This window comes from Oncorhynchus masou, chromosome 17, assembly GCF_036934945.1.
Source record: "Oncorhynchus masou masou isolate Uvic2021 chromosome 17, UVic_Omas_1.1, whole genome shotgun sequence".
Lineage (NCBI taxonomy): Eukaryota > Metazoa > Chordata > Actinopteri > Salmoniformes > Salmonidae > Oncorhynchus > Oncorhynchus masou.
In genome coordinates, this window is record NC_088228.1 from 10,087,414 (window position 1) to 10,109,135 (window position 21,722).

Sequence of the window (21,722 nt, forward strand, 5' to 3'; positions counted from 1 at the left end):
GTAGATGTGTTTAGTCTAAGTCGGTGTGTTTTAGTCTAGGTAGGTGTGGTGTGTTTAGTCTAGGTGGGCGTGGTGTGTTTAGTCTAGATAGATGTGTTTAGTCGAGGTGGGCGTGGTGTGTTTAGTCTAGGTAGTTGTGTTTAGTCTCGGTAGGTGTCTTTTAGTCTAGGTAAGTGTGGTGTGTTTAGTCTAGGTAGGAGTGTTTAGTCTAGGTAGATGTATTTAGTCTAGGTAGGTGTGGTGTGTTTTGTCTAGGTAGTTGTGTTTAGTCTAGGTAGTTGTGTTTAGTCTAGGTAGGTGTCTTTTAGTCTAGGTAGGTGTGGTGTGTTTTGTCTAGGTAGTTGTGTTTAGTCTAGGTAGGTGTGTTTTAGTCTAGGTAATTGTGGTGTGCTTAGTCTAGGTAGGCGTGTTTAGTCAGCGTAGGTGTGGTTAGTCTAGGTAGATGTTTTTAGTTTAGGTTGGTGGGGTGTGTTTATTCTGGGTAGGTGTGGTATGTTTAGTCTAGGTAGGTGTGGTGTGTTTAATCTAGGTAGGTGTGTTCAGTCTCGGTAGGTTTGTTTCGTTTAGGTAGGTGTGGTGTTTTTAGTCTAGGAAGGTGAGAAGTTTTTAGTCTCGGTAGTTGTGGTGTGTTTAGTCTAGGTAGATGTGGTGTGTTTAGTCGAGTTAGGTAGATGTGATTAGTCTAGTTAGGTGTGGTGTGTTTTGTCTTCGTAGGTGTGGTGTGTTTAGTCTTCGTCGGTGAGATGTGTTTAGTCTAGGTAGGTGTGGTGTGGTTAGTCTTTGTAGGTGTGGTGTGTTTAATCTAAGTAGGTGTGGTGTGTTTAGTCTTCGTAGGTGTGTTGTGTTTAGTCTGGGTAGTTGTGGTGTGTTTAGTCTAGGTAGGTGTGGTGAGTCTAGGTAGGTGTGGTGTGTTTACTCTAGGTATATGTGGTGTGTTTAGTCTTGGTAGGTGTGGTGTGTTTAGTCTTGGTAGGTGTGGTGTGTTTAGTCTAGGTAGATGTGGTGTGTTTAGTCTAAGTGGGTGTGGTGTGTTTACTCTATGTAGGTGTGGTGTGTTTCGTCTAGGTGGGTGTGGTGTGTTTAGTCTAGGTAGATGTGTTTAGTCTAAGTCGGTGTGTTTTAGTCTAGGTAGGTGTGGTGTGTTTAGTCTAGGTGGGCGTGGTGTGTTTAGTCTAGATAGATGTGTTTAGTCGAGGTGGGCGTGGTGTGTTTAGTCTAGGTAGTTGTGTTTAGTCTCGGTAGGTGTCTTTTAGTCTAGGTAAGTGTGGTGTGTTTAGTCTAGGTAGGAGTGTTTAGTCTAGGTAGATGTGTTTAGTCTAGGTAGGTGTGGTGTGTTTTGTCTAGGTAGTTGTGTTTAGTCTAGGTAGTTGTGTTTAGTCTAGGTAGGTGTGTTTTAGTCTAGGTAATTGTGGTGTGCTTAGTCTAGGTAGGCGTGTTTAGTCAGCGTAGGTGTGGTTAGTCTAGGTAGATGTTTTTAGTTTAGGTTGGTGGGGTGTGTTTATTCAGGGTAGGTGTGGTATGTTTAGTCTAGGTAGGTGTGGTGTGTTTAGTCTAGGTAGGTGTGTTCAGTCTCGGTAGGTTTGTTTCGTTTAGGTAGTTGTGGTGTTTTTAGTCTAGGAAGGTGAGAAGTTTTTAGTCTCGGTAGTTGTGGTGTGTTTACTCTAGGTAGATGTGGTGTGTTTAGTCTGGGTAGTTGTGGTGTGTTTAGTCTAGGTAGGTGTGGTGTGTTTAGTCTGGGGAGTTATGGTGTGTTTAGTCTAGGTAGGTGTGGTGAGTGTAGGTAGGTGTGGTGTGTTTAATCTAGGTATATGTGCTGTGTTTAGTCTTGGTAGGTGTGGTGTGTTTAGTCTTGGTAGGTGTGGTGTGTTTAGTCTAGGTAGATGTGGTGTGTTTAGTGTAGGTGGTTGTGGTGTGTTTACTCTAGGCAGGTGTGGTGTGTTTAGTCTAGGTGGGTGTGGTGTGTTTAGTCTAGGTAGATGTGTTTAGTCTAAGTCGGTGTGTTTTAGTCTTGGTAGGTGTGGTGTGTTTAGTCTAGGTGGGCGTGGTGTGTTTAGTCTAGATAGATGTGTTTAGTCTAGGTGGGCGTGGTGTGTTTAGTCTAGGTAGTTGTGTTTAGTCTCGGTAGGTGTCTTTTAGTCTAGGTAAGTGTGGTGTGTTTAGTCTAGGTAGGAGTGTTTAGTCTAGGTAGATGTGTTTAGTCTAGGTAGGTGTGGTGTGTTTTGTCTAGGTAGTTGTGTTTAGTCTAGGTAGGTGTGTTTTAGTCTAGGTAATTGTGGTGTGCTTAGTCTAGGTAGGCGTGTTTAGTCAGCGTAGGTGTGGTTAGTCTAGGTAGATGTTTTTAGTTTAGGTAGGTGGGGTGTGTTTATTCTGGGTAGGTGTGGTATGTTTAGTCTAGGTAGGTGTGGTGTGTTTAGTCTAGGTAGGTGTGGTGTGTTTAGTCTAGGTAGGTGTGGTGTGTTTAGTCTAGGTAGGTGTGTTCAGTCTCGGTAGGTTTGTTTTGTTTAGGTAGGTGTGGTCTTTTTAGTCTAGGAAGGTGAGAAGTTTTTAGTCTAGGTATGTGTGGTGTGTTTAGTCGAGTTAGGTGTGGTGTGTTTAGTCTACTTAGGTGTGGTGTGTTTTGTCTTCGTAGGTGTGGTGTGTTTAGTCTTCGTCGGTGAGGTGTGTTTAGTCTAGGTAGGTGTGGTGTGGTTAGTCTTTGTAGGTCTGGTGTGTTTAATCTAGGTAGGTGTGGTGTGTTTAGTCTTCGTAGGTGTGGTGTGTTTAGTCTTCGTCTGTGAGGTGTGTTGAGTCTAGGTAGGTGTGGTGTGGTGTGTTTTGTCTAGGTAGGTGTGGTGTGTTTTGTCTAGGTAGGTGTGGTGTGTTTAGTCTAGGTAGGTGTGGTGTGTTTAGTTTTCGTAGGTGTGGTGTGTTTAGTCTGGGTAGTTGTGGTGTGTTTAGTCTAGGTAGGTGTGTTGAGTCTAGGTAGGTGTGGTGTGTTTAGTCTTCGTAGGTGTGGTGTGTTTAGTCTTCGTCTGTGAGGTGTGTTGAGTCTAGGTAGGTGTGGTGTGGTGTGTTTTGTCTAGGTAGGTGTGGTGTGTTTTGTCTAGGTAGGTGTGGTGTGTTTAGTCTAGGTAGGTGTGGTGTGTTTAGTCTAGGTAGATGTGGTGTGTTTAGTCTAAGTGGGTGTGGTGTGTTTACTCTAGGTTGTTGTGGTGTGTTTCTTCTAGGTGGGTGTGTTGTGTTTAGTCTAGGTAGATGTGTTTAGTCTAAGTCGGTGTGTTTTAGTCTAGGTAGGTGTGGTGTGTTTAGTCTAGGTGGACGTGGTGTGTTTAGTCTAGATAGATGTGTTTAGTCGAGGTGGGCGTGGTGTGTTTAGTCTAGGTAGTTGTGATTAGTCTCGGTAGGTGTCTTTTAGTCTAGGTAAGTGTGGTGTGTTTTGTCTAGGTAGGAGTGTTTAGTCTAGGTAGATATGTTTAGTCTAGGTAGGTGTGGTGTGTTTTGTCAAGGTAGTTGTGTTTAGTCTAGGTAGTTGGGTTTAGTCTAGGTAGGTGTGTTTTAGTCTAGGTAATTGTGGTGTGCTTAGTCTAGGTAGGCGTGTTTAGTCAGCGTAGGTGTGGTTAGTCTAGGTAGGTGTTAGTTTAGGTAGGTGTGGTGTGTTTATTCTGGGTAGGTGTGATATGTTTAGTCTAGGTAGGTGAGGTGTGTTTAGTCTCGGTAGGTGTGGTGTGTTTAGTCTAGGTAGGTGTGGTGTGTTTAGTCTTCTTTGTTGTGGTGTGTTTAGTCTTCGTAGGTGTGGTGTGTTTAGTCTTCGTATTTGTGGTGTGTTTAGTCTTTGTATGTGTGTTGTGTTTAGTCTTCGTAGGTGTGGTGTGTTTAGTCTAGTTAGGTGTGGTGTGTTTAGTCTTCGTAGGTGTGATGTGTTTAGTCTAGGTAGGTGTGGTGTGTTTAGTCTTCATAGGTGTAGTGTGTTTAGTCTTCTTTGGTGATGTGTGTTGAGTCTAGGTGGGTGAGGTGTGGTGTGTTTAGTCTAGGTAGGTGTGGTGTGTTTTGTCTAGGAAGGTGTGGTGTGTCTGGCCTAGGTTGGTGTGGTGTGTTTAGCCTAGGTAGGTGTGTTGTGTTTAGTTTTCATCAGTGAGGTGTGTTTTGACTATGTAGGTGTAGTGTGGTGTGTTTTGTCTAGGTAGGTGTGGTGCGTTTTGTCTAGGTCGGTGTGGTGTGTTTAGTCTCGGTAGGTGTGGTGTGTTTAGTCTAGTTAGGTGTGGTGTGTTTAGTCTGGTTAGGTGTGGTGTGTTTAGTCTATTTAGGTGTGGTGTGTTTAGTCTAGTTAGGTGTGGTGTGTTTAGTCTTCGTAGGTGTGGTGTGTCTAGCCTAGGTAGGTGTGGTGTGTTTTGTCTCTGTAGTTGTGGTGTGTTTAGTCTAGGTAGGTGTGGTGTGTTTAGTCTAGTTAGGTGTGGTGTGTTTTGTCTCTGTAGGTGCTGTGTGTTTAGTCTTCGTAGGTGTGGTGTGTTTAGTCTTCGTAGGTGTGGTGTGTTTAGTCTAGTTAGGTGTGGTGTGTTTAGTCTAGTTAGGTGTGGTGTGTTTAGTCTAGTTAGGTGTGGTGTGTTTAGTCTTCGTAGGTGTGGTGTGTTTAGTCTAGTTAGGTATGGTGTGTTTAGTCTTCGTAGGTGTGGTGTGTTTAGATTAGTTAGGTGTGGTGTGTTTAGTCTTCGTAGGTGTGGTGTGTTTTAGTCTAGTTAGGCGCTGTGTGTTTAGTCTTCGTAGGTGTGGTGTGTTTAGTCTAGTTAGGTGTGGTGTGTTTAGTCTTCGTAGGTGTGGTGTGTTTAGTCTAGTTCGGTGTGCTGATTCTGTGGACCAGTGCCAGAGGCATTGTCAGGAGGCTGGGATCTTACCAGTGAATTATCACCAAAGGAGGAAGTGGGAGGGGTTGGCAACAGGCATGGCGCTACATTATGATTGAGTGAGGAGTTGTTTAGCTTCGTCACTGTGTGGGCCAGCCAGCCAGTCAAGTTTTATCCCTTTATTTTTCCGACTGTCGCCAGAAGAGAATCGGCTTGAAAATAGAGAGGAAGCAGACACAGAAAGATAAACAGAGACACGCTCACGTATTTCAGAGAAGTTTTGGGAAGTTTCAAGTTTTGTGAAGTTTATATTGTACGTGTGACATTGCCTGTGCAAGAATGGGGCTATGCTGCTCTGAGACCAAGGAGAAATCATTTGGGATGCTTACGCACTGGAAACAGGTGAGTTTGTTTTGCTAGAGAGTCTCTACTCTCATTCCAGTTAAATTAGGAAATTGTTTAAAACAACTTGTCCAACAGTAGGGACTTGTGCATTGTCAGATTGTATGAATGGATGTGGGTCATACACTTGTGCTGCCATTATAATTCATTTACAAAAAACGTTCACTTCACTTTAAACGTTGGTCTTTTGAAGTCCATTCAAGTACAATAGTTTGTCTGTTGGCTTGGATTTTTATATTCATGGATCATATTGTAATCAATTGCATAATAACAGATTATATCTTCTATTAAATACCAAAGAACTTCTCAGTGTGTTGGCAATAGGCTACGTCCAGGGATTTAGATTCTGCGTTTCCGATTTTGTGTCTTTTTTCTAGCTAGAGGGTCAGTCAGTCACACAACGGTTATGTTTTGAAGACCAGGGCCAGTCGGAACATAATCTCATATTGTGTTTCAAACTTGGAAAAACTATCAATGTGCATTCATGCACACAACATAATGTACTGTGTGGGATGGATAGGAGTTATGTGAAAAGAATACATTGACATTATTGCAACAATTAGCCTGTAGAAAGCTCTGAGGTTTTTCCATTGCCTGCAGTGGCACACACCTTATCACTGTCTACTTTGAATAATGCACTTGTGGACCATTCAGTGAGTTATGACATACAGTATGTTCACTTAACACTGTGTTACTATTCAGAACTCGTTCACCGCACAAATGTACACTCAATTTCTGGAAGCTCCAAACAACAACGTATTGTTTCGAGTGTGTGTCACAAGTGTCTCACAAGAGTGTGTTCCCCCCAGTCCAACAAAACAGGATGTGTGAGTGATGGCGCACGTTGAGTAGTGTGTCCTACCGAACACACTCATATTCCTGTCATCCTGTGTCAACTTATAGTACATACAGATGTCACTACGACCACCGTACGTCTATATGACTACTGTACGTCTATATGACTACTGTACGTCTATATGACTACTATACGTCTATATGACTACTGTACGTCTATATGACTACTATACGTCTATATGACTACTGTACGTCTATATGACTACTGTACGTCTATATGACTACTATACGTCTATATGACTACTATACGTCTATATGACTACTATACGTCTATATGACTACTATACGTCTATATGACTACTGTACGTCTATATGACTACTGTATGTCTATATGACTACTGTACGTCTATATGACTACTGTATGTCTATATGACTACTGTACGTCTATATGACTACTGTACGTCTATACGACCACCGTACGTCTATATGACTACTATACGTCTATATGACTACTGTACGTCTATATGACTACTGAACGTCTATATGACTACTATACGTCTATATGACTACTATACGTCTATATGACTACTATACGTCTATATGACTACTGTACGTCTATATGACTACTGTACGTCTATATGACTACTGTACGTCTATATGACTACTGTACGTCTATATGACTACTGTACGTCTATACGACCACCGTACGTCTATACGACCACAGGGGAAAACTCAGAAGACATAGTCCACATAGTTCAGAGGTCACAGTGGTCACGATGCAGTACCTTGATGCCTTCCGTAAAGAATTAATTACAAATTTGCTTGAATGAAATATCTGTTTAGGATTTTGACATTTCCAGTTGGGGAAGTTTCATGGGATTTATTGACTGTCTCTGACAGTTGGGTTTGTAGTTGAGTGAGGGCAAAGTGTTGATTTATGCACTGTCTCTGACAGTTGGGTTTGTAGTTGAGTGAGGGCAAAGTGTTGATTTATGCACTGAAGGTTGTGTTCGGGTTCCAGTCAAGGGGAAATAACAGGCAACCGTATGACGGCCGTTCAATGCTAAAAGAGGAACGCTTTTTTGCCCGAAACAACTACAACCTCCCAGATTATGTAAATTAGCTGCAGGGTATTTGATTGGCTATTTTTCAGATGACCATATTACTTCTCATATTTGGATTGAAGTTAAGTAGTGCCAATGAAATAAACATATAGATAGAAGACACAGAGAAGACACATATGTGCACAGACACACATTTCGAGATTCAGATGAAGCAAAGGACCTGCAGACTAGAGGACCTGCAGACTAGAGGACCTGCAGACTAGAGGACCTGCAGTGGCTAGAGGACCTGCAGTGGCTAGAGGACCTGCAGACTAGAGAACCTGCAGACTAGAGGACCTGCAGTGGCTAGAGGACCTGCAGTGTCCAGAGGACCTGCAGACTAGAGGACCTGCAGACTAGAGGACCTGCAGACTAGCGGACCTGCAGACTAGAAGACCTGCAGTGGCTAGAGGACCTGCAGTGGCTAGAGGACCTGCAGACTAGAGAACCTGCAGACTAGAGGACCTGCAGTGGCTAGAGGACCTGCAGTGTCCAGATGACCTGCAGACTAGAGGACCTGCAGACTAGAGGACCTGCAGACTAGAGGACCTGCAGACTAGAGGACCTGCAGTGGCTAGAGGACCTGCAGTGGCTAGAGGACCTGCAGACTAGAGGACCTGCAGACTAGAGGACCTGCAGACTAGAGAACCTGCAGACTAGAGGACCTGCAATGGCTAGAGGACCTGCAGTGTCCAGAGGACCTGCAGACTAGAGGACCTGCAGACTAGAGGACCTGCAGTGGCTAGAGGACCTGCAGTGGCTAGAGGACCTGCAGACTAGAGGACCTGCAGTGGCTAGAGGACCTGCAGACTAGAGGACCTGCAGACTAGAGGACCTGCAGTGGCTAGAGGACCTGCAGTGGCTAGAGGACCTGCAGTGGCTAGATGACCTGCAGTGGCTAGAGGACCTGCAGACTAGAGGACCTGCAGACTAGAGGACCTGCAGACTAGAGGACCTGCAGACTAGAGGACCTGCAGTGGCTAGAGGACCTGCAGTGTCCAGAGGACCTGCAGACTAGAGGACCTGCAGAGTAGAGGACCTGCAGTGGCTAGAGGACCTGCAGTGGCTAGAGGACCTGCAGTGGCTAGAGGACCTGCAGTGGCTAGAGGACCTGCAGACTAGAGGACCTGCAGACTAGAGGACCTGCAGTGGCTAGAGGACCTGCAGTGGCTAGAGGACCTGTAGTGGCTAGAGGACCTGCAGACTAGAGGACCTGCAGACTAGAGGACCTGCAGACTAGAGGACCTGCAGTGGCTAGAGGACCTGCAGACTAGAGGACCTGCAGTGGCTAGAGGACCTGCAATGGCTAGAGGACCTGCAGTGGCTAGAGGACCTGCAGACTAGAGGACCTGCAGACTAAAGGACCTGCAGACTAGAGGACCTGCAGACTAGAGGACCTGCAGTGGCTAGAGGACCTGCAGTGGCTAGAGGACCTGCAGTGGCTAGAGGACCTGCAGTGGCTAGAGGACCTGCAGTGGCTAGATGACCTGCAGTGGCTAGATGACCTGCAGTGGCTAGATAACCTGCAGTGGCTAGAGGACCTGCAGACTAGAGGACCTGCAGTGGCTAGAGGACCTGCAGTGGCTAGAGGACCTGCAGTGGCTAGAGGACCTGCAGTGGCTAGAGGACCTGCAGTGGCTAGATGACCTGCAGTGGCTAGATGACCTGCAGTGGCTAGATGACCTGCAGTGTCTAGAGGACCTGCAGACTAGAGGACCTGCAGACTAGAGGACCTGCAGTGGCTAGAGGACCTGCAGTGGCTAGAGGACCTGCAAACTAGAAGACCTGCAGTGGCTCGATGACCTGCAGACTAGAGGACCTGCAGTGGCTAGAGGACCTGCAGACTAGAGGACCTGCAGTGGCTAGAGGACATGCAGACTAGAGGACCTGCATTGGCTAGAGGACCTGCAGGCTAGAGGACCTGCAGTGGCTAGAGGACCTGTAGACTAGAGGACCTGCAGTGGCTAGAGGACCAGACTAGAGGACCTGCAGTGGCTAGAGGGCCTGCAGTGGCTAGAGGACCTGCAGTGGCTGGAGGACCTGCAGTGGCTAGAGGACCTGCAGTGGCTAGAGGACCTGCAGTGGCTAGAGGACCTGCAGTGGCTAGAGGACCTGCAGTGGCTAGAGGACCAGACTAGAGGACCTGCAGTGGCTGGAGGACCTGCAGTGGCTGGAGGACCTGCAGTGGCTGGAGGACCTGCAGTGGCTAGAGGACCTGCAGTGGCTAGAGGACCTGCAGTGGCTAGAGGACCTGCAGTGGCTAGAGGACCTGCAGTGGCTAGAGGACCTGCAGTGGCTAGAGGACCTGCAGTGGCTTCACTCAGCTGTGTAATGTGTGCGTGCTTGTGAGCGTGATGTGTTTGGAGGGAAGACCTCTGTGAGAGCGCCTGTGCAGTGCACGTGATTCTGTTGCCATGGCTTTCAGGTTAATGTGTAATTGGTTGTTGCTGATTTGTGAGACCTGTGCTTTCTCCCTCTACCCAGCCCTCTTATTCCCTCCCACCATCGTTCTCTCCTTGTGTTGCAGTGTTTGTAGTGACAAACAAACAAGTAGTCTGGTAACTCCATTAACAAAACACCATACTTCTCAATGGATATAAAATAACAGTAAACATTGATGGCGCTAGACATATTAAGAGGAATGAAGACTGTGTCTGTTGGGGACTAAAAGTGAGGAGTGAGGGAAAGGAGGGGGTAAGAGAGGGAAAGGAGGGGGTAAGAGAGGGAAAGGAGGGGGTAAGAGAGGGAAAGGAGGGGGTAAGAGAGGGAAAGGAGAGGGTACGAGAGGGAAAGGAGGGGGTAAGAGAGGGAAAGGAGGGAGTAAGAGAGGGAAAGGAGGGGGTAAGGGAGAAGGTAAGAGAATGGGAGAGGAGGGAGGGAGAGAGAGAAGCAGTAGTTTGGTTGAATACCTACTGCAGTAGTTTGGTTGAATACCTACTGCAGTAGTTTGGTTGAATACCTACTGCAATAGTTTGGTTGAATACCTACTGCAGTAGTTTGGTTGAAAACCTACTGCTGTAGTTTGGTTGAAAACCTACTGCAGTAGTTTGGTTGAAAACCTACTGCAGTAGTTTGGTTGAATACCTACTGCAGTAGTTTGGTTGAATACCTACTGCAGTAGTTTGGTTGAATACCTACTGCAGTAGTTTGGTTGAAAACCTACTGCTGTAGTTTGGTTGAAAACCTACTGCAGTAGTTTGGTTGAAAACCTACTGCTGTAGTTTGGTTGAAAACCTACTGCAGTAGTTTGGTTGAAAACCTACTGCAGTAGTTTGGTTGAAAACCTACTGCAGTAGTTTGGTTGAAAACCTACTGCAGTAGTTTGGTTGAATACCTACTGCAGTAGTTTGGTTGAATACCTACTGCAGTAATTTGGTTGAATCTGACCCTATGCTGTACATATTTATCTAGAAATGGTTGATATGTTTACCAAATATCTCAAAACAGGTCTGTCATAAAGCCTATACCCAATAAGAAGAAATCATCCTTATATGGTATCAAACAAACAAGCTTATTCCCTTGGGCTCCAATATTCCCATGTCAACGGAAAGTTCCAGGAAACTATTTATGCTACCCCTGGGACAGCCATATCCTGTTGGTCTCCATTGAGTATACCTAATACGGTGTCGTGTCATTTTCTGTTTCCCCTTTTAGATGTCTTGCTGGTCTATATGCGGTATATCTACAGTTAAATGGTGTCCTGTCATGTTACTCCGTTCATTGTCTTGCTGGTCTATATGCAGTATATCTACAGTTAAATGGTGTCCTGTCACACAGCAATTATCAAAGCTTTGACGATTAGTTGATGATTTAAATCAGCTGATTTAAATCTCTTGGGATCCCGAGGACTGAGTTTGGGAAACGCTGGTGTACGTGTCGTGTATCTAACCTAGTGTTGTCCTCCTTTTCGGTTACTCCAATTCAAGAGGACACAGTTGATGCCACTACCCGGGACAGCCATTTCCTATTGGTTTTCATGCAGTCTATATGATAATATAACAACAATATATGCCATTTCAGCAAACGCTTTCATCCAAAGTGACTTAGTCATGCATGCATACATTTTATATACGAGTAGGCCCGGGAAACGAACCCACTTTCCTGGAATTGCAAGCTCCATGCTCTACCAACTGAGATACAGAGTCTATCTAATGGCTATCTAACATGGTGTTGTGTCATTTTGTGTCTCCTCAGTTCAAGAGGATGTTGAACCGGGAGCTGACGCACCTGTCGGAGATGAGTCGCTCCGGCAACCAGGTGTCAGAGTTCATCTCCAACACCTTCCTTGGTAAGTCAACACACACTATTACATACAGTACAAGTACACTTGAAACTAAATAACACATTATTTATTCCACTGCTGTGCTAATGGACACTAAATGTTCCTCCTCGACTTGAATGGGGATGTTTTGGCTATTATTGGCTTTTCCACTGAGAGAATGAGAAAGAAGGAATAGCTGATTAAGCAGGAGGAGGGGAAAGGCTGGAGGGACAGAGAGAGAGAAAGAGATGTTGCGGAGTGGGGTATTGGTGTGGAGTTGCTCTGCACTAGTTTCAAACCAGTCTGATCTGGTCTGCTGGAGTGTTCCCTCTCTCACTGCAGAGAGAGGGAGACCTTCTACCCTTCCCAGGGACTCTGGAGCGTTCCCTCTCTCACTGCAGAGAGAGGGAGACCTTCTACCCTTCCCAGGGACTCTGGAGTGTTCCCTCTCTCACTGCAGAAGGAGGGAGAGGGAGACCTTCTACCCTTCCCAGGGACTCTGGAGTGTTCCCTCTCTCACTGCAGAAGGAGGGAGAGGGAGACCTTCTACCCTTCCCAGGGACTCTGGAGTGTTCCCTCTCTCACTGCAGAAGGAGGGAGAGGGAGACCTTCTACCCTTCCCAGGGACTCTGGACTGTTCCCTCTCTCACTGCAGAGAGACGGAGAGGGAGATAGAGACCAACATTGTTTTGTGTTCTGCATTGCTGCTTGCACCTGTCAGGTTGAGGCAAACCATCTCTATGCCTCATAGAGAATAGAGTAGTGTGTGAAACAACACACACCACGTGTTACTCACATGTAGTGCCTCAAGAGAGGTCACTTCACCGCCACCACAACAAGCCACCTGCATACTGCCCAGCCCCTCCTCCAAACTATTCTCCTTAATATGACACATTTCTACGGATTGTTATGGTTTGGGAAAAAAAGGCTTTTATTTATCCACAACAGTATTCAATCACTTTTCTTGTATTTATTCATAACAGTATTCATGCACTACTCTACTTGGAATTGATGCCTCATTAAATATTATGGGAAGTTCCAGGAATTTCTCAATAGCTGATTTGTAACAGGTTATTTCTTCGTCATAAGTCATTAATAAAGTGTTTGCTACTTGTTGGCTATTTGCTTCTGGATGTTTCCTGGAGAAGAACAGATAAGGGAAAAGGAGAGTGACAGAGATGCGTGAGAGCTAGTAGAAGGGATTGATTACCATGCTAATTGAATGACTATCAGTAGACTGGAAGGAAGGTCTGGTCAGGGGTGTGACAAATGAAATGCGTGTCTGCAAGGAAACTAATACAGACCACTGATACATAGTCATATACAGATGTTGGATCTTAATTTGATCATCCTGCTGTTGAAGGTGATTTCCTACACAACAGAAAATGCAAAATTGTAGTATATTTCAAGGTTTAAAAGGCTTCTAAAGTGTATAATATCCACTTAAAATGTATCAGTCCATATAAAAATGTAAATTAATAATAATCCACACAATAATTCATCATGTACTGTTGTTGAAGGATTATTTTCCTGCTGTGAGAAACCAGTCAAATTAAGATCCTACATCTATAGCATCCCTCTCACGTTTGTTGTTGGTATTTAAATAATAAATGAATGTGCCATATCGAGGTAAATGTTCATATGCACATACATTTTGCCTTATAAATGTACATATCAATATAAATGTTATGCTCTGCGATCATGACTTCACCATTGTTGTTTGCAAGTCTTTTTTTTTTCATTTTACGGTGCAGTAGTTTAACCTTCCTCCCTCCCTGCAGACAAGCAGAATGAGTTGGAATTACCGTGCCCCATGGCCAAGACCAGAGAGTGGAAGAAGAGACCCCACCACCAGACCCAGCTGGAGGGTCAGGGGACCTTGACCCAGATCAGCGGGGTCCGGAAGCTCAGCCATTCCACTGGGCTCCAAGGCAGCAGCATCAGCCGCTTTGGTGTCAAGACAGATCAGGAGGAGCTGCTGTCTGAGGTAATGGGGAAGTCCGTATTAATAAACACTATGGGCCTGCACAGGAGGATACACCGTTACACAATACATAGAAATGTATTGTCTAGCACTGGTATGACTGTCTTTCATATAGAATAGGGAATCATGTCATCTCTATTCATTCCATTTCTTTCTGCAACATTCAGAATGTTTCACCTTAATTCACCCCAGAGGAGGTTTATTCTATTTAAATTCAATTTAGGAAATTAAGGGAACTTCAGATTCAAGACTCTTTCAAAATAAATGGCACTTTTTGATTGGTAAATCGAAAATGTTAATCTCTCTCTCTTAGGACCTTGAGAACATCAACAAGTGGGGTTTGAACATCTTCAGGGTGGCCGAGCACTCCCACAACCGCCCGCTCACATGCACCATGTACACCATCTTCCAGGTCAGTGTTCTTCCTCTTTCTCTTCTTCCTCTTCCGTTACTGTCAGAGTGCAGCGTTTCCCCTGCAGGCGCGCGCACACACGCACGCACACACACACACACACACGCACGCGTGCACACACACACACACACACACACACCAGGTGTGATTCGCCAGCATACAGCCTATAGTAGTGTATATCAGTTGTCTGTGTTACTCAGGTTGATGTTTTACTCAGGTTGATGTTTTACTCAGGTTGATAGGTTGATGTTTTACTCAGGTTGGTGTTTTACTCAGGTTGATGTTTTACTCAGGTTGATGTTTTACTCAGGTTGATAGGTTGATGTTTTACTCAGGTTGATGTTTTACTCAGGTTGATGTTTTACTCAGGTTGATGTTTTACTCGGGTTGATGTGTTACTCAGGTTGATGTTTTACTCAGGTTGATAGGTTGATGTTTTACTCAGGTTGATGTTTTACTCAGGTTGATGTTTTACTCAGGTTGATAGGTTGATGTTTTACTCAGGTTGATGTTTTACTCAGGTTGATGTTTTACTCAGGTTGATAGATTGATGTTTTACTCAGGTTGATGTTTTACTCAGGTTGATAGGTTGATGTTTCACTCAGGTTGTGTGTTACATGTCCCGTGTGTGTCCCGTGCAGGAGCGAGACCTGATGAATACGTTTAAAATCCCTACGGACACCTTTGTGACCTTCATGATGACCCTGGAGGCCCACTACCACTCAGACGTAGAATACCACAACAGCCTCCACGCTGCAGACGTGGCCCAGTCCACACACATCCTGCTCTCTACACCCGCTCTGGACGTAAGTCATCTGAACTAGCTCTACTTATTATACTGCTGTTTTCTATTCTCCCTCCTCTCCCTCTCTTCCTCCACGTATTGTCAGAGACCTAGTTCACATCAGCCCAATGATAAAGCCCGCAGCCACAGCTTGACTGCATGTTTGCCTTTTAGACCTCTGTAGCTGAAATGCTCAGTGTTGTTGCTTTTTTCATCTGTTTATCCAGTCGGATCTTGAATTACGATTCTGTTCTCTAGCAACCTGTCTTCTTTTTTTTCTTTCGAATATGCCGACTGAAGGGAGTGACGAACACCATCTCACATAACAGACCTTGAAGTCATAATAAATCATGTATACGAGCAAGTGACACCACTCAACCAAAATATGTCATCGCTGCTCAACCTAGATAGGTCACACAATAATGAGTGTGTCACACTACCAGATGAATGTGTTACTCTATCTTGCCAAGCAGATTTTTTTTTACTACAATGTGAAGCCTTTTACAATCAATGTGGAAAACTCATCAAGTCTCTCCGGTTTCCTTTCCTTTTGCTCTGCCCCTGACTCTCGTCCTGTCCAATCATAGGCCGTCTTCACGGATCTGGAGATCTTGGCGGCCGTCTTTGCGGCAGCCATCCATGACGTGGACCACCCTGGGGTCTCCAACCAGTTCCTCATCAACACCAGTGAGTACTTTCTTCTTCAAAAGCTAACAACAGTGACTACTTTCTCCCTCAAAGGCTAATAGTGAGTACTTTATCCCACAAAAGCTAACAACAGTGAGTACTTTCTCCATCAAAAGCTAACAACAGTGAGTACTTTCTCCCTCAAAAGCTAACAGTGAGTACTTTCTCCCTCAAAAGCTAGCAACAGTGAGTACTTTATACCTCAAAAGCTAACAACAGTGAGTACTTTCTCCCTCAAAAGCTAACAGTGAGTACTTTATACCTCAAAAGCCAAAAACAGTGAGTACTTTCTCCCTCAAAAGCAAAAGCAGTGAGTACTTTATCCCTCAAAAGCCAAAAACAGTGAGTACGTTCTACCTCAAAAGCTAGCAACAGTGAGTACGTTCTTCCTCAAAAGCTAGCAACAGTGAGTACTTTATCCCTCAAAAGCTAACAACAGTGAGTACGTTATACCTCAAAAGCTAGCAACAGTGAGTACTTTCTCCCTCAAAAGCTAACAACAGTGAGTATTTTATCCCTCAAAAGCTAACAACAGTGAGTACGTTATACCTCAAAAGCTAACAACAGTGAGTACGTTATACCTCAAAAGCTAACAACAGTGAGTACTTTATCCCTCAAAAGCTAACAACAGTGAGTACGTTATCCCTCAAAAGCTAACAACAGTAAGTACTTTATCCCTCAAAAGCTAACAACAGTGAGTACTTTATCCCTCAAAAGCTAACAACAGTGAGTACGTTATACCTCAAAAGCTAACAACAGTGAGTATGTTATACCTCAAAAGCTAGCAACAGTGAGTACTTTCTCCCTCAAAAGCTAACAACAGTGAGTATTTTATCCCTCAAAAGCTAACAACAGTGAGTATGTTATACCTCAAAAGCTAACAACAGTGAGTACTTTCTCCCTCAAAAGCGAACAACAGTGAGTACTTTATCCCTCAAAAGCTAACAGTGCTGAATGAATTCTGAATGAGTTCTGCTACTTTAGTACTACTTTATGTTATCATTTACTATATCTTTGACTATATTTTATCCTCTCAATTCTTCCCCATTGCTTCTAATAGTCCATCTCTCTCTCTGTGTCCAGACTCAGAGCTGGCCCTGATGTACAACGATGAGTCTGTCCTGGAGAACCACCACCTGGCTGTGGGCTTTAAGCTGCTGCAGGAAGACAACTGTGACATCTTCCAGAACCTGACCAAGAAAGAACGCCAATCCCTCCGCAGGATGGTCATAGACATGGTGAGAGAACGTCCAAGTTCTGACCAAACATATTTCATTCTGATGTCCCATTCATATGAGCCTTCGACCGTGGGTCGGTCAGTCCGTTGGTCAGTCCAGTTTTCTATCTCTGTCTCAATTAAATGAGATATATTAGGTTTATTGGCATCAAAGATCACAAATCATATATTACTGCATCATAAACATGTAGAAATCACAAACAACAATCTCTCTCTCTCTCCAGGTCCTGGCCACAGACATGTCTAAACACATGAGCCTATTGGCTGACCTGAAGACCATGGTGGAGACCAAGAAGGTGACCAGCTCTGGAGTGCTGCTGCTAGACAACTACACAGACAAGATACAGGTAGGAGATCACACATTTACATTTAAGTCATTTAGCAGACGCTCCTGCATAGGAACGCATGTGTGCCACACACACACACACACACACACACACACACACACACACACACACACACACACACATACACAGACACACACAGACACACATACACATACACACACACACACACACACACACACACACACACACACACATACACAGACACACACAGACACAGACACACATACACATACACACACACACACACACACACACACACACACACACACACACACACACACACACACACACACACACACACACACACACACACACAGACACACACACACACAGACACACAGACACACATACACACATACACACACAGACACACATACACACACACACATACACATACACGCATACATACACACGCATACATACACACACATACATACAGACATACACACACATACATACACACACACACAGAGATACAGACACACACACACAGAGATACAGACACACACACACAGAGTCACAACCAAACTCACCTCTCTCCTCCCCTCTGTTGCAGGTGATGCGTAACATGGTTCACTGTGCTGACCTCAGTAACCCCACTAAGTCTCTGGACCTTTACCGTCAGTGGACCGACCGCATCATGAACGAGTTCTCCCACCAGGGAGACCGCGAGAGGGAGAAAGGCATGGAGATCAGCCCCATGTGTGACAAGCATACGGCTTCAGTGGAGAAGAGCCAGGTAGGTTACTAATACACACTGTATAGAGGTAACACACACACACTCATACGTACAGTACTCACACTGCTCACATATACACATCCTACACAAACATACATACTATATAGAGGTAGCACACACACACACACACACAACCCCCTCTAGTGTGGTTATTACAGTATGTACACTATTGTATCTTTAAATCACCTCTCTCTCCTCCCTCTCTGCAGGTGGGTTTCATAGACTACATCGTCCACCCGCTGTGGGAGACGTGGGCCGACCTGGTGCACCCAGACGCCCAGGACATCCTGGACACCCTGGAGGACAACAGGAACTGGTACCAGAGCATGATCCCTCAGAGGCCCTCTCCCCCCTTCTGCACCGGTGACGGAGAGGGGGACGGAGAGGGAGGACACAGATTCCAGTTTGAGCTGACGCTAGATGACGAACAGGATGGAGAGATGGGAGTGGAGGAGGGCGAGAGAGGGACGGAAGAAGGGTGGTCGCCAGTTGACCAGGGCGGAGTGTAGATGAACACACGTGGGGCTTCCCCCACATAATGAGCCGTGACCTGCTATCTTCATAAATGGAAGCACCAGTTTTAAGGTGTGTTTCACATCTTGTTTTACTGCAGTGGAGGAATCCTGCACTCTGGCTCTTTGGCGTTGCTCTGCTTATGCACTAGGGCCTGACTGGCTTTGGGCCCATGCAGAAGAGGGTGGGGAACCACAACACTTGATTTGGGAGCCCTCAGGAAGAAGAGTATGAAGAGTTGAAGAGTGATGCCTTGAAGGAGTCCTGTTGAAAATGCTAGTGTGTGACAGAAGTACCGTATCTTGGTTTTTGGTAGCCAGATAATACAATCTTTGTTCTGACAAATACTGAAGATGAAACTAAGCTAGGCGAAGACACTCTGTTGCGTTCAATTGGGACAAGATCAAATACTTGCACTTCAGAGCGATCTTTGTTCTTCGTGACTATTTTCGAGTACATGTTTTGATTTGTAACAGGATGAGATGTTGCCGGGTAGCATCCTATGTTCAATCTAGTGATCCACAGGTGTTTATAACAAAGAACATCTACCCTAAGAACATCTACCCTTTTCGTGACAAGTGTTTAAAGACTTTTGTGTGCCTTTTGTTTTTTACGACAGGGTATTTTGGACGTGATTTTATAATTTATTCAACAGGTTTGAACACGTCTTCCTGATGTTTTTTCGGCAATAGTCGCACAAGTTGCACTTTTTCTAAGGGTAGGAAGGGCGCTGGGAAAATGTTTAAACTAAAGAGTCAATAAATCTACTAATGAGAGGTTCTTCATTACAGCCAATTCATGACTCTATACATGTATTGTTATATGGTACCTCACACATTTCAAATCAATATCAACAAATGCCACAGAACCTACAAGTTCCATATTCACAGCAAAAGGCAGTTTGCAAACCTGTTACTTTTGATTTTACATATTTGCTTCACCGTAAAGCAATGATCTCCATCTTTTCCCATGTCATCTGTCAAAACCAATGCGCTCCAAAGACGTCCTGATTAATGCACATTAACAGCCGAATGGAACTCTGCCCTAAGAGAGGTGTATTGCCATACCTGATTAAAACTTCAATCAAATTTCTTCATATATATATATATATATTTTTTTTTTTTATATATATATATATATATATATATATATATATATATATATTTTTTTTTTTTATATTTGTAATTTTCCATATCACCCTTCCAAGAATGGAAGAGGTGTAAATTTGATCTCTTAATATAATGAATGCATATAATTAGATAATTGAGGCCAATCAAAGTAAACCTTTGAATGGTTTCTTTCCAGACAGAGAGAGAGAGAGGCATCTGATATTCTGAAGCCCCAGACCAAAGTCAAAAAAAACAAACCTCTATTCAACAATGTCTGATGTCAGCTAATGTTACTATTTTTGCCATATCCTCCTTGAGCTGACACCTTACAAGTTTAGGCAGAAATGGCAGAACAAAAACTAAACCAAAAAACAAATGGCATCTTTTTAAATGTTGATTCAATGATAATTTAATGTAATCTAAAATGTCCCCTGTAGTTTTCTCCATAATTTATGTCAAGCACTTTGACCAGTTGGATATCTCAGCGCCTAGTTGCTAGTCTGTCTACAATACATCTAAATGGTACTGCGAAGTAAACTGCAGCTCTCAGCTGTGGGGAGATCAGCAGAACATCACTATGTGACAACATTTCCCACATTGACAGTGTGTGTGTGTGTGTGTGTGTGTGTGTGTGTGTGTGTGTGTGTGTGTGTGTGTGTGTGTGTGTGTGTGTGTGTGTGTGTGTGTGTGTGTGTGTGTGTGTGTGTGTGTGTGTGTGTGTGTGTGTGTGTGAATGAGGAAAACTTAGCCACTCAATCTCCTCTTCTTTTCACCTAGTCCTGTGTCAAACCTTGAACTGTGTGAAACAGTGTATTTATGATCTTTCATCTGTAAATAGAACAATATTTATAAAATGTACATTTGGTATAATTTATATGCACTACCATTACTTGTCAAAACAAGTCAAACATTTGTTCAACTGTATAATCCTCAAAATTTACACGGAACATTCTTAAACAGCCTTTCAGATTCACAATTCACAATGGTGGCATTGTGAATTGTTAAACTGATTGCCAAGAAATGTCAAACAATTCCAGGATTTGAAATTCAAATGGTTGGTTAGGATCTGGAAATCCCTAAATCTACAGTAGTCTATAGTAGTCTATAGTAATGTACAGTAGTCTTCAGTAGTCTATAGTAGTCTACAGTAGTCTATAGTAGTCTATAGTAATGTTCAGTAGTCTTCAGTAGTCTACAGTAGTCTACAGTAGTCTACAGTAATGTACAGTAGTCTATAGTAATGTACAGTAGTCTACAGTAGTTTATAGTAATAATAATAATAATATATCCCATTTAGCAGACGCTTTTGTCCAAAGCGACTTACAAGTCGGCTGGGGCCACTACATTTACATATGGGTGGCCCCAGCGGGAATCGAACCCACGACGCTTGGCGTTGCAAGCGCCATGCTCTACCGACTGAGCCACACAGGACCCAAATAGCCCTTACACAGCCTGGAGGTGTGTTGGGTCATTATTCTGTTGAAAAACAAATGATAGTGGGACTAAGCGCAAACCAGATGAGATGGAGTATCGCTGCAGAATGCTGTGGTAGCCATGCTGGTTAAGTATAACTTGAATTCTAAATAAAATCCTTGACAGCGTCACCAGCAAAGCACCTCCACCTCCATGCTTCACAGTGGGAACCACATATGCAGAGATCAGCCGTTCACCTACTCTACATCTCACAAAAAATCCGCAGTTAGAACCAAAAATCTCAAATTAGGACTCATCAGACCAAAAGGACAGATTTCCACCGGTCTAATGTCAATTGTCTGTGTTTCTTGGCCCAAGCAAGTAGTGTACAGTAGTCTACAGTAGTCTATAGTAGTTTACAGTAATCTATAGTCGTCTATAGTAGTCTACAGTAATCTATAGTCGTCTATAGTAGTCTACAGTAATCTATAGTCGTCTATAGTAGTCTATAGTAATGTACAGTAGTCTACAATAGTCTATAGTAGTCTACAGTAGTCTACAGTGGTCTATAGTAGTGTACAGTAGTGTACAGTAGTCTATAGTAGTGTACAGTAGTCTATAGTAGTCTTCAGTAGTCTATAGTAGTCTACAGTAGTCTATAGTAGTCTACAGTAGTGTAAAGTAGTCTACAGTAGTCTATAGTAGTCTACAGTAGTCTATAGTAGTGTACAGTAGTCTATAGTAGTCTACAGTAGTCTACAGTAGTGTACATTAGTCTATAGTAGTCTACAGTAGTGTACAGTAGTCTACAGTGGTCTATAGTAGTCTACAGTAGTGTACAGTAGTCTATAGTAGTGTACAGTAGTCTACAGTAGTGTACAGTAGTCTACAGTAGTCTACAGTAGTCTATAGTAGTCTATAGTAGTGTACAGTAGACTACAGTAGTCTACAGTAATGTGCAGTAGTCTATAGTAGTCTATAGTAGTCTACAGTAGTCTACAGTAATGTGCAGTAGTGTACAGTAGTCTATAGTAGTCTACAGTAGTCTATAGTAGTCTATTGTAGTCTACAGTAATGTGCAGTAGTGTACAGTAGTCTACAGTAGTCTACAGTAGTCTA

The 21,722-nt window shown here is 44.0% G+C and overlaps 1 protein-coding gene across 3 annotated transcripts in view; it reads left to right on the plus strand.

Annotated features, from left to right (window-relative positions):
* LOC135558417 (3',5'-cyclic-AMP phosphodiesterase 4B-like) overlaps window positions 1–18,866 on the plus strand; it is a 111,184-nt gene extending 92,318 nt beyond the window's left edge. For 2 of the 3 annotated variants that reach the window (XM_064992203.1, XM_064992202.1), the window contains 9 exons: window positions 11,312–11,405; window positions 13,160–13,365; window positions 13,676–13,774; window positions 14,416–14,580; window positions 15,146–15,245; window positions 16,329–16,483; window positions 16,707–16,829; window positions 17,386–17,568; window positions 17,778–18,866. In XM_064992203.1, coding sequence (XP_064848275.1) covers window positions 11,312–11,405; window positions 13,160–13,365; window positions 13,676–13,774; window positions 14,416–14,580; window positions 15,146–15,245; window positions 16,329–16,483; window positions 16,707–16,829; window positions 17,386–17,568; window positions 17,778–18,077 — 1,425 coding nt within the window. In that variant the 3' untranslated portion in view covers window positions 18,078–18,866. Of the gene's footprint in view, window positions 1–4,958; window positions 5,220–11,311; window positions 11,406–13,159; window positions 13,366–13,675; window positions 13,775–14,415; window positions 14,581–15,145; window positions 15,246–16,328; window positions 16,484–16,706; window positions 16,830–17,385; window positions 17,569–17,777 lie in introns of those variants that run through there. The other variant, XM_064992200.1, reaches the window with a different exon arrangement.
* The last annotated feature ends 2,856 nt before the right edge of the window (window positions 18,867–21,722 follow it).